The sequence below is a fragment of the Lutjanus erythropterus genome, chromosome 13 (genome assembly GCF_056507025.1).
Source record: "Lutjanus erythropterus isolate fLutEry1 chromosome 13, fLutEry1.hap2, whole genome shotgun sequence".
Taxonomy (NCBI): domain Eukaryota; kingdom Metazoa; phylum Chordata; class Actinopteri; order Lutjaniformes; family Lutjanidae; genus Lutjanus; species Lutjanus erythropterus.
In genome coordinates, this window is record NC_139329.1 from 4,507,247 (window position 1) to 4,522,590 (window position 15,344).

Below are 15,344 nucleotides of genomic sequence, written 5' to 3' on the forward strand. Positions count from 1 at the left end.
CTGTCATAATTGCAATTTTCCCCATTGTGGGACTAATAAAGGATTGTCTTATCTAATAGTTTTCGTATAGCATTTTATTTATATGCCTACATATGCTTCATCTCATCTTTTATCCTCCCATCCTCCCCTTCCTTCTTCTCTCCTTCATCTAGCCCTCTGTGGTCCTCTTTCTTTCTCTTTCCAGTCCCTTGTCCCTTCATCATCACTCCCTCCCTCCCTCTGGTGTCACGGCTCGCTGGCTCCAGGTGGCGAGGGAGGGAGGGAGGAAGGGATGTAGGGAAGGATGGATGGAGGGAGGGAGGGACGGAAGACAGGAGGAGGGGTGGGGTGTGCTGTCATCTGTTCCTATGTTCATACCATCACAGTGCAGACCAACATCCTGCTCAGTACTTCGCTCAGTCAAACTGCTCATGAATCTATTTTTTTATATGCGTTGGACTCCCTTTAGTTAACTATTACTTAAACTAACTGATGGAGTCTGAGGTTAACATGACAAATAAAGAGAAATGCCTAAGAAATTAAAGTAAGACATAAAATGTAAACTTTTTCATTAAGTTCAAATATGGTAACCTATACAGAAATGTGTAAGAATAAATTGTTTTTTAGTGAGTTAGTTATATAGTTCTTGAATAAGCTCTTAGCTGTTCAAATAAAGAAAGATTAGAGTATTATATATAGTATGTACATAAGAATTATCTTAAATAAAATTCATACATTTATATATAAATATAGGTACATACATATACTACACACACACACATTTCAAAATTTAACTGATTATTCTACTATGATATAATTATGTTTCTTGTAGCAGCAGTTAAAATGACCATTGTTGTCTGCTTCTTTAAAGTTTTGGCAACACACACCTTACATATCATGTCAGTAAAGCGAAATTGAAACTGAAAAAAATAAAATCACAAAAAATAAAAGTGATTATCATTATCATTATCATTAGTAGTTGTAGTACATTTTCTAGTTTTTGTAGTATTAAATTTCTGTGTTAGTTGTAATAGCTGTAGTGAGAATTATGGACGTGCCAGTAATAAGCCATTAAATAAAAACTTGTGTGCAGTACACTGTGCTTTTACTTTTAATGGATTTGCATTCAAGCTCACACTGACATTAGTTCAAGTAATAGTAACATTTAAGGCAGTGGCAGTAGTAGTATTAGTAGTGACAGTATGAGTGGAAGTGTTTTTAGGGGAGGTGCTGGGTGACTGAAGGATGTGTAAACAGCTTTTTATACCGGCTGATCAATGTGTTGAGAGTTAAGCACACTCCTCTGAGGAGGCATGCCATCGCCTGTGGCGCTAAAAACTCTCTCAGACAGGACACTTGGTGCCTGGGACAGGATTAGCAGTACTTCATAGCAGTTTTTCTGTTTGACAAGCTGTCCATTTGCTTCGACATACTTTGAGTTCAGGAGAACATTGAAATTCTCCTGTTCACACTGTGTGAAATACTGCACAGTAACAAAAATTTCCGGTACAATCGGTGATCCCCAGGAAAAATAACAGCAGCAAGTTTCTTCAGTCCAGAGCGTTAGTGCAGATACAGACACACACCCGCAACACAGAAGGTAGAGGAGTCTGTGGCTTATTAGTTCAGGTGCAGCAGGGCAGAAGAGAACAGCAATGTTGCTAGCCGGTGGCAAAGACACACACACACACACACACACACACACACACACACACACACACACACATACACACACACACACACACACACACACACACACACACACACACGAGTGAACCCTCAACCACATTATCCACCTCCATTGACTCTAAAAGCTTCTTATTCGCCTCATTAAGTCTTCAGTGACACAAAGTAACCACACCAGACCCTGCCTACTACCACATACACATCCATACAGATAGGTGTGTGTGTGCGTGCATGTGTAAAAGGAAAAAGGAGGGAAGAAAGGGAGAGGGGGGGACACTAGGAAGCACAGAAAGATGTGTGCAGAGACACACAGCGGCTCAGCCGCAGCCCTTGGGACGGCTGCTTAGACAGCAGCCCGACATTACTAGTCAAGCGCATCACAGATTTGACTGCAGGCTAACAGACAGGCTGAATGCAGGTTCACTGTTCTGAACTGGCAGAGAAGTACAACCTCAAGGAACAAAATTAAAATGAGCTGAGTTTATTTAATGCCTAACTCCACACAGACAGGTTCATAAACTGTTTTCAGTCTCCAAAGATGAAATTAAAAAGTGAAAGTGCTGGTGATTCGAGTGAACCTGACTTCCTGCAGGGACTTTTAGAAAAAAAAAAGAGTTGAGTTCCAGCTTTTAGAAAAGAGAATATTCAGAGTGAACTGAACCCTGGCCAGTGAACATGTGTCAGGCAAATAAGAGTATAGTTGTCCCCGAACTACTGATGGTCAAATCTGTGAAGAATGTGAATAAGGGAGACTACCTAACACTATTAGAGTGCATTGATGTAAATAAGTAAGTAAAGCTCATGCTGAGGACACATCATTAGCCACCACACTCCACGGGGAGCACTTAGATCCAGGTGAGTGGCCACTCAATACCTCCAAGGCATCTTTGTGTGCACGCGCATGTGTGTTTGTGTGTATGTGTGGTGTGTATGAGGTGGGAAGGACAATGAAGCATGCAACTAGCAGCAGGGATTGGGGTGAATGAGGAGTTGAGGTGAGGGGTAATTGTGCAAGGATTCAGCTAAAATGTGTCAAATTCAAAATCATTCCTTCAGAGTTTTTTTAATACAGTTGATACGGTTTATATTATGCACATTGATTTCTGTTACTGAGAAAATACTGAATAATTTTTAGCCTGAGTTAAGCTATATTTCTGCTTCCTAGGTTTTCCACATCATGCACATGGTAACAATCTGGGATTAAAGAATATCTTGTAATAATCATCTGTCACAAAGAATCAAAGCTAATACATACTCAATACTCATCTATATGTATTCAAAAGCAAGGGAATGAAATGCTGATGGACAGGCAGTGAGACAGCACAATGCTGCCTTGCTCATAGTGTGAGCTAAGGAGACAGAAAGGGGACAAACCTTGCCGACAGGTGGGCTCTTCTACAGGCCATCCAATAGGCAGGTGGGGATGGGGGAGAGCGGAGGAGAGAATGGGCACGGTTAGTAATACGTAGTGTGAATGTGGTGTGTTTGTGTGTGGGGGAGGCAGAAAGTTGAATGTGAACACAACATGAAGTAGGTTTATAGACTAGCCATTTCTCCTCAGTTGTAGTGTAAACAAATTAACTGCAAAGCTGATGACAAACCTCTGTGCAACCTTTTTTACCACCTCACAAAGTGAAAGTAAGAAAACATTAACCCTTTCTTGAGTGACACTACAAATCTTCTTACACTCTCAGCAGCCACAACATAATAAGAGTGACAATATAGCCCATGCTCATGCATTGCAAATCTGCATTTATCTGGACACTATCTGAAAGAGCTGTATGTATGAACACAAACATCAGCATCAGTTGCCCCAGTCTTAACCCTGCAAGCTCCCTAGTCCAAAGTCTGGGTAAGACACAACCCTCTGTTTCTATTTCCCTTTTATACTTCCATCACAGTTAATTTTGAGACAGTCATTACATATGAGCACTCCTCCTCCTGCACGCTCGGCAGGCGCCACCCCTCACCTAAACCAAACAGAGTATTTCCAACATATGAGAAAATGTCTGACGTATGAAAAGGCAGATTTGAACAATGTCCCGACTTGTTTCCTACAACGCTGGTCTCTTGACACAGACATATAATCAGTCCCTCCAGGAATTTACTGGCTTTTATTGGGATTGTTACACTGCTACAGTCTCAAATTTCAGGGCAAAAATTGTGATGCATGCAATGTTTTTAGGCATTTTTTTGCAATGAAATTGCGGGAGGAAGTGAAACCAAGACAACTTGTTTTGTTGAGAATAAAACTGTACTCTGTTCTGAGTGTTCTAAGTAACCTCATCAAAATGGATTATATGATTAGGAAATTAGGATTACAAATACTCTACCAAAAGCAAAATCTTTGCATAGAGCATTGATAAATGTCAATACCAATGACAAAAATGTTCTCTTAAGTACCCTCAATGACATGCACATGCATGACGTTTGCATGAGGAACTGATTGGTAGAACGCAGTAGAAGCTACAGTGACTGGTCAAATTTGCAGAAAACTTGCGTTGACTGGATTATTGACTGCATTATTGTCGTGATCACAACATTGCAACTTCTTGGAGGGACTCTATAATTAAGGTTTATAGTTTACATCTTAATGTTGCTGTAGCTAAAGGCTATGATGATGGACAGAGAGAAGATAAACAGGTGACAGAAGGAAGGAAAGCAGTGTGCGGGGCTGTAAATTTTACTAAAGGTGTTAGCATGGAGGAAGAGAGGACAGTGTGTAGTTTTGGCAGATCAAAGTAATGGTTACAGTCAGTATGCTAATTGGAGACTGGTCCCTGATTAGGACCAATGGAAAGGGGAGATAACATGCTGTGTGTGGCTCTTTGTGCACACACACAGCACATGTCTGGTGCAGACACACACATTCAGTATGTTTGTGTTTGTGTGTGAGAGTGTGTGTGTGTCTACATGTGTTTGAGAAGTGAGGTCTCATGCTGTGAAATCTAGACTGAGGTGATTAGTAAAGCATTAGTGGCTGCATGCAACACTCAGAACATGCTGTCAAGGACCTTATTTAGGGATATGTGTGTGTGTGTGTGTGTGTGTGTGTGTGTGTGTGTGTGTGTGTGTGTGTGTGTGTGTGTGTGTGTGTGTGTGTGTGTGTGTGTGTGCGTGCGTGTGTACATGTGTATGTGTGTATCTGTATGTGTGTTTGTGTTTGTGTGTGCGCGCACATGTGTGTGTGTGGGGGGGGGGCACCCTTGCAAAGTGAGAACATTCTCACATTAGTGAGCCAGCCAGGATTTTCTTGGTTTGTTTAATGCATGTTGGTATTTTAAAGGTACAACAGAATATTATATTGTTGGTTTGCTTTAAAATCATTAGCTGAAGGTCAGTGTTTACCTGTTTTTTACTTGCTATTACGTCGCTGCATGTATTTCACCAGTGTCCCAATTCCACTATTAGATTTTACTTTTGGATTCAGTTCGATTTTCAATTCAAACTTTTAAATTTTCAAATTTTTCTTTAAAAGGATAAGTGACATCGTATCAAGTGTGATATAACTGCCAAGGGTTTTTTTTTGTACCACAGGCCACAGGGTCAAATTTATTTTTATTCTTATTGTTTTAACTTTTTTTTTTACCAGTCCATTAGGAACACCAAACATTAGGACAATGAGAATGCTCATTGAAATTGTGACACCCCATGATGAATCAAATCTACATTCACCATCTCAACAGGGAAAGGTGGGAATTTTGGGGATGGAAGCTTCTTTTTGATTCCATACAAGCCCAACTGGAAGATGTACTGTATTAACACACACACACACACACACACACACACACACACACACACACACACACACATACACACACACACACGCACACACACACACACGCACACACGCACACATCACTCACGCTCACATGTTTAGTTGCACACAGACTGGTGTCTTCACCTCACACTATCACACAGGGAGGGAAGTTCTTCATGATGTGCAGCTGCACAGCAGAAAACAATAAAGCCTGCCAAAATTCACTGCGGTGCGGTCCAAGGAGACATGCACACATAACACACAAACAAATACACATGTACATACAGTGAGAGGAGAGGGGAGATGGGAACTAAACCATACTTTACAAAGAGAGAAATATTACAGTCCTTCATCATCTTACTACTAAGTGTTGGAGATGATGAAATAAAGCAGTATGGAGTTATTTAAAAACAAAAAAAAAAATTGAATCTGGATGGTGCATGTGATGTAAACTTCATCCAGAGAGAATGATGACATATTTACCAGGGCTGCAGATACACAGACACGAGTGTGGTGCTGGTTTTCTGTCAAATTTAGCTGATCTGACTGGGCAGCTCTACATGCAGAGATAAAAACCCTGAAGTTTACTGTCATCCCTCTTTTTCAGTGCCGCCCTCCACCACCCTCGGCTCTGCCTCTTTCTCTTTTTTCTGTCGTCTCTCATCTCTCCTCTAACCCCCCTCGCATCTTCTCCTCCCATGAAGCCTCCCCCCCAGTGTGCCCAGCCAAAAACACAAATAAATACTTTCTACATTCTCTTCTCATCTCCACTTCTTCAAGCCCTCCCTCCCCTTCCCACCTGCTCAGCAGCGTTGGGGGCTAGAAAAACCAAACGCACAGCTCTGTGATTGTGCACACACACACACACACACACACACACACACACACATACACACACACACACAGGTGGGATATGCCCCCAACCCACACACATACACCAGCCACACTACAACAACCTGGATAGACAGCTCTCCTTTGACTCATAGAAACACATTCATGTTTACACACACGTGCAGACACACACACAAACACTAGAGAGAATATTCACTGATAATAGTAAAAAAAAAAAACAACAACCAAACAAACCAAAAACATACAACTATCTATACTATTGTCTTCTAAATGTCTTTCTTATTGTACATTTGAAGCTTCTTTTGAGATTTTCGAATGAAGTTTCAAAAATATCTGTCATAACATTTTATGATGAATTTTGTTAATGAACATAACTCTTTTTCATCAACATAAATGTAATTTATAGTCCTCTTGGAACACCACTAGACCATCCAAATAATACACGTGTATGCATCAATTTGTGTGTGGAGAGCAGGAGAGCAAACACAGAAGTATTTTACTATGGTGAAAATGTTGTTTTTGAAAGGCTGAATGCCAAAAAATTAATTGAAGACAAATATCTAATCAGACAAAAAAATTTTGAATTTTGGAAATGATTATATGGGTCTTTTTTCCAACAAATTCTGACAGTATTGTGATAGAATTTTATAATACTGTTCATATTGCCATTACGATATGATTGTATGTCATCATGAGAAAAATAACAATACATTGTGAATCATACAATATGTCACACCCCTTCTTTACTTTACAATGCTCAACATAAGTTAATGGAAATCTTTGGATCACATGAGTTAGAAACAGTCCTACACAGCCACCAAACTAATTCTACAAAAAATACAACAGCAATTAATTACTGTGGTAAAAATAAGTAATATTGTGATTATTTTTACAGATACTGCAATTCCGTAAATATGCAATACAATTACTGGGAATTATTGTTTTTGCATCCAAATTTTCATTTTTACTGAGAAAAAACTATTAATATTGTGATGACGTGACATTTTTTGGGGTGTGTACCAAAAAAACATTTTATTACATCCTGCAGAGATGCCTCTGCAGCACTACAGTACTCCATTATAATGCTGTTTGTAACATTTATTCTTTATCAAAAAATTGCATGGTTCTGTGATTTGGATATTGCACTTGACCTTGTTGCAATTAGGTCAGCCCTAAAAATTATATTAGTGTAGCTTAGTCTGTATCTGCAACCGCGCAGAAATAGCAGGTTTAAAGACAAGAAAAAAAGCTGCACAGAATTTGAAAGCTGATTTAGAATCCAAATGTCACCATTATGAAGCTTCGGTACAGTCCTAATATATTTTTGTACTTGCACTTAGGCTTTTGTTTTACACTCAAAAATACCCAAAGAATTCTCAAATGGCAAGTTGGTACCTGAGGCAAAAGAGGATAACTTCATTTCTCTCTCTCCTTAGTGTGTGGGAGATGGACTGAGGCTGTGTGCATGTGTGTGTGTGTGTGTGTGTGTGTGTGTGTGTGTGTGTGTGTGTGTGTGTGTGTGTGTGTGTGTTTTAACTATGTAAAGTGTGGGCAATACAAGCTTACTAACATTATTCAGTGTTGAGAACCAATTTAAACACTGAAAATGTTCAAGTGGATCTGCCCTATCACTGAATATGAGTTTTGGTTTCTATAGGACTTCCATGTCACATTTCATTACATTCTGGGTATTTCAGAGGATAATCCTGGTGTAACAAGAACCCTATAGGCTACAGGAGTGTACATTTGGGGATGTGAGAAAGAAAAAAACAGGTGGACATGTGCCATGAGTTTCACTTATTTCATCAAGTTTAAGCATCACATTAAAATGTGACATGTTTACTGGCTGAGGCCAGACCAGTCAATACTAGAGATCATCAACATTGTACAGATAACTGCCCACAGACAAGTGCTGTCTGACATGACAACACTTTCTAAAGCCCTGTAATAGATTCAGAGCCTGTCTATGCAAACTCTGCCAAAATGGTGAACAAACCAAGAGGGAAAGAAATTCAACTGTTCATTTACTTGTGCCCCTTCAATCTTTTTGCATGATTTCTTTTTCCTTCCAATCCTGCCTCTCTTCTCTCAGTCTCTTCCTCTCTGCCTCCAGAGCAGGGCATTGACCACATGGTGTTTTAATTAACTTGTGTGCTGTGTTAGAGCCAAGGCTTGTGGGAACACACACTGGGTGTGACTATACCATCACAGTAAAGCAGAAACTGGGGGCAAGAACTTGTAGTAGTGATTTAGGGTCTCTTCTTGAAATGTTAAGCCTTGTACACGCCAGCGTGTGTGGTGCTGAATCTCATTTCTGCATTATTAGAAATAATTGCTATTAAAATAAAAGTGTTATTTATTTTGTCACCTTATGAACAAGTATTAACTTACTCTTAACAACCATAATAATATGCTCCTGCTTCACTGACAACCAACACTTTGCCAGTATTAGTGGCTTTTGGAGAAAACTGGACACCCACTGTCATCATTATATATTGCCTGTAAAAGAAGTGTTCAAGCCTTTCTCAACTTGAAAATGCTCAGTTGAGCACATACAATGAGTATTTTCTCCCTCACAGGTAATTGCTATAGTTCTTGCTGGCAAGTTGGAAAAATGGTATGTGAATAAATCATAAAGCTTGATGCATAATTTCAGTAAAACAGAAAAGTAACATGAAGGGTAAAACTATGAATAACTGCAGTAGAGCTGCAAAGATGAATTGACTGATCTATTATTAAATTAATCACCAACTATTTTGATAATCAATTAAGCAGCTTGAATAATTTTTTAAGAAAAAAATCAATATTCTTAACTAAATGTGAATATTTTTTGGTTTCTTTACCCCTCTCTGACAGTTAACTGAATATCTGGGTTGTGGGTAAAACAGGACATCTGACATCACCTTGAGCTTTGGGAGAACACTGATCAACATTTTTCTCATCAATATTTTACAGACCAAACAACTATTAATTGATTAATTGAGAAAATAATTGACTGATTAATCGACTATGAAAATAAAATTTTGTTGCATCCCTAAACTGCAGTAAGCAAGCAACAATAATATTGCTTATAAAATGAGTGATAAGCAGTAAGTGGAGAATATATTTTGGAGAAAAATGTCACCTAAGTGCTGTTGGCTTTAGCCCAAATACAAGTGGAGCAGTCATACTCGTGATGATTCCTCCTCAGCGCAACAAGGATTCCTCTCTAGACTTCTCACTCTGACCCTCTCTTCCTCTATCTGCTTGAACGTTGTCTCTCTTTCTCTTTCTGACAGCGTAATTAACAGGACCGTGGGGTGCACCATGTATTACCCACGGAGCGATGTGACAATCACATTACTGGACTCGATAAGCCAATGGGAAACTCCCTCCTCTTTGCTCCCTCAACCAGTCAAAACTGCCTACATAAGGCAAACAGGTTTGTGTGACTGAGGAGCAGCAGAAACACGTCACAGTCGATGACTGGATGGGAGGCAGACCTTCTCACATTTTTAAACATTATTTCAGATTTTCTTCTTCGTGCACATTTTTCAGTGACACAGACAGGTTGAGAGGCTGAGAGGTAGTCTAATGCCTTAGGGTGTTTCACTGATCCATGTGAGAATATCAAAAGTGACACAAGCACTCCTACCAGTGGTAGAGTTATTGAATGTGAGAGCTGAAACTAGCAGACAGGAAGGAACATCTTCCCAAAGACGATAGTGGAGGGTGATGTGAAAGTAGAAAATAAGGATCGTGGAGAGGAAGAGAAGTGAATGAAAGGAAATGAAGAATGTAATGAGGAGGGACAGAAAAGAAAGACAACTCTTTTACACCATCATATAGTGTGTCTGTTTGTGTCCAGTCGTGTGTGTCTTGGTGCAATGCACATCCATACCAAATATTCAATCCAACATTCTCAAAACGAGGCTGAAGTGGCACCTTCCTGATAATGTGCTCACACCTGCATGTGTACTGTGCTTTCACCTGGGTCAAGCGAACATTTTTTACAAGCAACATATTTTAGTTTCTCATAATTATGATTGAAGAAAATTACTATTATCATGTTATTAAGCATTTAATTAAAAAATAAAAGTGCCTAGTTTAACATTAAATTAAATGCAACATAAAAAAAGAACATGTTCAACTTACACAGTTGATCTGCAAAGATTTTTAAAATCATATAGGTTTTGTTGCTGATGTTATCATTTACAGTACATAGGGGCCCTGTTGCAGTGTAGTTGAACATAAACATAATATAAAAGCCTGTTCTTCAATTTACATATTTTACAACAGCAAGATGTGGGGTGTCATCTCATGACAATTTAAGGTATCCAGTCTGTAGTTTGTGGACGGTCTCACAAAGCCAGCATCAAGCTGCAGTGTGCGGACACTAAGTTTTTGGCACAGATAACAGGTCATGACCTCCACATTATGTCTGAGCCAGGTAAATGATTCAGCCATAGCAAGTCAAAACCACTGGCTGTGTTTTAGAGACAATCTAGAGGATGATAAAAGTTAAGGTTAATATCACATAAATGCCACCACCAGCCATCACATCTGCTTGTGGTTTTGTCTCATAAGTAATGTGCATTATTAACTGCTGTGTAAAGTTACACTTTGACCTGGCCTCATGATTCTCCTCCTTGCAAACTCGTTCTGAAGTGATCACTGATCCTACAAGCTATATCTGCAGAGCTGAAAACATTACACTAATGAGATCTAACATTTATTCAGGAAACTTTTTCTTTCTTTTCAAGTAATTGGACATGCTTGGATGCAGAAGAAACAGTATTCACCTGTTTGAACAGCCACAAAAAAAAACAAAAAACAGGAAGTTCTTCTTCATTGGTAGTTTTAGCAGCGCCTTTTCCAGCACTGTGCAGATGACAATACAGCTCCATGCCGTCATCACCTTGACGTGACAGTGCCTATAACATCAATTCTTTGGAGTTTGTTTTTTTCTTTAATTTAATGGATTCATGACACTGAAATCTCACTATGATTTGATAGTCAAATAGGTAGAGCCTACACAGGATTAAAAAATTACTCTGCCATCTAAACCATAGCCCAAATAAAACCTTAACACAGTATAATTAAGGCTTCAAAATTTGAAGTGACTGGGGATAGGGAGATAACAGGTTTTTCATTTGGGGGAGGAATAATTTTTGTTCATTTGCAGCACAATTAAAATATGAGACCAGCGCAGTCCGCTGGGTTGAAGTGAGCTGAGATTTACAGAGAAGACAAGGACAGAAACTAAGAGAGGCAAGAAGACAGAGAGAAAAGCTCTATTTGGACTTTGTGTTGTAACAGATATTTTAAAGATCAGATTTCAAAGTCTGACCTGCCAGTTCTGATTTTAGCCACTTATGATTCCCTTTCTTTCAAAGAACTGTACTTGACAGAATACACAAGTATTTTTATAACTTTTTTCTATGGGAAGATTAAATTGTTCATAATAACTGCAAAGGTGCTTCTCTCACATCATCTTGCCCTCTGTACTCATGTCCTCTCCTCTAGTTCTATCTTATTCTTTCCGAACTCTTACTGTATCCTGCTCTTGGAGTCTATCACTCCTCTTAAAGCCAATAGCATGATAACAAATTTTGCATTAAATCTGCTTTTTCTAAGCACTTGAAGATCCAGTCATCACTTTAATATACATCATGCAAGAGAGCCAATAAAAACAAATTGATTGGTTGTCACATTGACATTCAACTGAGAACAAAAACGTTATGCAGACTCGGGTCATGGTTGATCAAGCTAAAAAACTCGCTGACAATTCTGGTCAGTGAACAATTGAAGTTTAAGACACATGTATTTAAATTTTGTCATCCTGCTGACACTCATTGCCGTTTACATCTGGCATTTGACCTAATGAGGATTGAATACTACTGTTGAAAGGAGAATGACTGCAGTTATGAGAATCGTCTCACAGGTACAGAATTCAAAAGTTAATCAAAGGTAAATCCATGTATCCTGCGTTTGAGAAGTTTGATGACACAACACAAAATTGTCTACATGAGACCTCAGGGATGTATCTGTTTTGGGTGCAATCAAACCTTTCACTGATAAATGTGCACTTGTGATCACACACATGATAAAACAAGATCAGGAAAATGAAAGACAAACAGTGAAATTAATATCTGCCTTTTGATCTCACCATTTTCTCTTCAGCACCAATAGTTTTATACCAAATTAAATTTTTCTCCTTAGTATTTGCTCCCTTCTTCTTTGGGAGGGGGTGGGTCGGGTTGTAAGAAATGTAATAATAGGAACAGAGCAGGCTCTTAAAAATAATCTGTCTTAATTTCATAATTAATCTGCGCTACGTTGTCACACAATTTGCACATTAATTAACCCAAAACTGCCACCACTTTGTGAGGATGCATATATGGGTGTGTGTGTATGTGTGTGTGTGTGTGTGTGTGTGTGTGTGTGTGTGTGTGTGTGTGTGTGTGTGTGTGTGTGTGTGTGTGCGTGCGTGCGTGTGTGTGTGTGTGTGGTGGTGACAGACAGAAGCAGAGAAGGATAAGTAATCTGTCAGACAAGGAAGAGAAATGGTCATAAAATTGGGAGGAATGTCAAAATGAGTGGCAGGATTCCTGTCAGGATGGAGGAGCAGAGGTTATGGAAGAAGAGGAAGTAGATCAAAGATAGTTACAGGCAGGAAAAGGATAAGAAAGGCTGGAGGAAGAGGAGGACTGAAACACAAAGAATGAAAGAGAGATGTTTCAGTGATTCAGGGAAGAGCGAAGAAGACAAACAGAGAGAAACAGAGGGGAAAAGATGGTAGAAACTATATATACTTAGTGTGTGTTCCTTCATGAGTGCATGTGTCCCTGTGTTTGTGCATCTTTGATTGTGTGTGTGTGAGACAGAGAGTGTATGACTATGTGTGAGAGTTTGTGGTCCACGGGGGAATGAAGTAAAAGTTACTCCAGCTGTACTTCTGTTTCAACTCTGTCCTCTAACGTCTCCAGACATTACTAGACAACTCAGAGCGATGTCAGCATTCACACACTCAGACTCTCACTTTCATACGCACATGTGCGCACACACACACACACACACACATACACACACACACCTCAGAGTACATCAGTGACTCTGGGATTGCCTGTCAGGTCTGGCGAGGGGTTGAGGGTGGGGGGTGCAGAGCGTTTGTTCCCCAGAAAAACTCACAGGTCCACCTCGTTAATCTCCATGACGACAGAGATGCTAAGGCAGCAAATTAGTAGCGAGAGGAAAAAAGTGTCACAGGGGAAGCTCATAAAAGAACAGAAGACTCCAAACTACAGCGGTAATTTTTGGGTAAACACACATTCTTATTAAGAATAGGTGCACTCACCAAACTATTTTATCTAACCTTTTCTCAGCACTTAACAGGCAATAATGGGACTAGAGTGGCTTGCACTCTCTTGCTCCTCTCTTGCTGATTTTATTTCATGCAAAAGCAGCTGGCCAGGCAAATAAAACTGACTAAACCAGTGACTCTTATTATGCATTACATTGTTCCAAGAGCACTCAGTATAACTGAAGGCATCAATGTTTGTTGATTTGTCCTAGTAAACTAAAAAAATGCCTCTCTAAACTGAAATTCTTGGCTTGGGTAGGTTTTGCAAAACCTGTGCATGTTCACTACCTTAGTGCCTGCTGCTTGCTCTCTATGTGGGCAGTTCCACTGCCTAAATCTTGCATATAGTGTTTGCATAAAGCTGTAAATAATTAGTAAGAGAGATCACATTTCTGTAGGTGGACGGAACAAATAAAATTGCTGAATTAAGCTTTGAGTAAATGTTATTCAAAAAATGTCTTTAGCCATGCTCTTATAACCTCACTCCTTTAAATTAGGGCCTGATTATTGAGGAGCTTATATAAGGGCACTGAAACAGTAAACTTTCACTGGCATATTTAACAATTATAAATAACTATAAATTTAAAAAAAAAAGCACAAATAGAACAATGGATTAAGAGAAAGCATCAAATATATTTAAAATGCTGCCTATAACACTAGTAAATAATTTAAAAAACAAACTGTATTATCATCTGAAAAGAAAATATCAGACAACATATATGCCGATACCAACATGGACTTACACAGCTGTGCTAGAGCAGAAATACTGGCCAACCAATATATCTGTTTTACTCTACTTCAAATGCAATAAAATGGTGATAACAACTATACAACACTGCTTTAAGTGCACATGCCTTTATCTTGATTTTTACTCTTTTATATATATATTAAAATATATGACTTTGACTCTCCTAAGTGTTTATTGGTGTTTGACTTCATCCGGGGTAGAAAGAGTCACATTAAGTGACAAACAGCCAAGTCTTTCATGTTGGAGTGATGATATGTAACATGTCAGTGTTGCTCCTCAAAGATTTCTCATTCTTCACTCAGTGTAAATTTTTATGTGAAGGTTTGACTGTTTTCTTAGCAAAGTTTTATATCCCTCACAGGCATAGACAAGCGGTAAATTGCACAACAGACAGCCACAAGTCAAAAACAGCTCTTCATTCCACCTGTCTGTCTCACACCTCTATGTGTGTGTCTGTGTGTTTTGCTCTGGCAAACTGCTGTGTCTGCTAGTGTTTATATTAAATGTGCGCAGGAAGAAGACAATTGTAACAGCTGTGCCGTTGAACCAAGAGACAAAACAAGGAGACATTCACAGTCACCAAAATGCAGTATCAACACAATCACGCACTCAGTTACACACACACACTTGAGGAATATAACACAGAGTGGAAGAGCTGCGTCTCACTCACCTATCATGTGATTGGCGACATGAATCTGAATCTCCCTTTCTGTTTCAAACGTCATTTGGCATTTAATACACTGGTAGGTTTTTTTCTGTAAGATAAAAGACACAAACACACCAAAAACATTACCTTGCATGTAAAACAAAAATGGACATTTATTCTGAGGAATTTTAGTTGAAAACACACTCACTTATGAAATCAAAAACTAGATTAAAGAAACAAATTAGATCGATTTGACTTAATAGTGGAAGCAGTGTGATATTTTATGAAAAAAAGTTTTAAGGACAAGTGCAAAAGTTGTTGATAACTTATT

The 15,344-nt window shown here is 39.0% G+C and overlaps 1 protein-coding gene across 4 annotated transcripts in view; it reads right to left on the reverse strand.

Annotated features, from left to right (window-relative positions):
* Window positions 1-15,344, reverse strand: part of znf423 (zinc finger protein 423) — a 192,964-nt gene that overhangs the window by 82,252 nt on the left and 95,368 nt on the right. For 3 of the 4 annotated variants that reach the window (XM_084733843.1, XM_084733841.1, XM_084733840.1), the window contains exons 18-19: window positions 15,038-15,122; window positions 3,040-3,060 (exon numbers count right to left, since the gene is read on the reverse strand). In XM_084733843.1, coding sequence (XP_084589969.1) covers window positions 3,040-3,060; window positions 15,038-15,122 — 106 coding nt within the window. The remainder of the gene's footprint in view (window positions 1-3,039; window positions 3,061-15,037; window positions 15,123-15,344) is intronic. The other variant, XM_084733842.1, reaches the window with a different exon arrangement.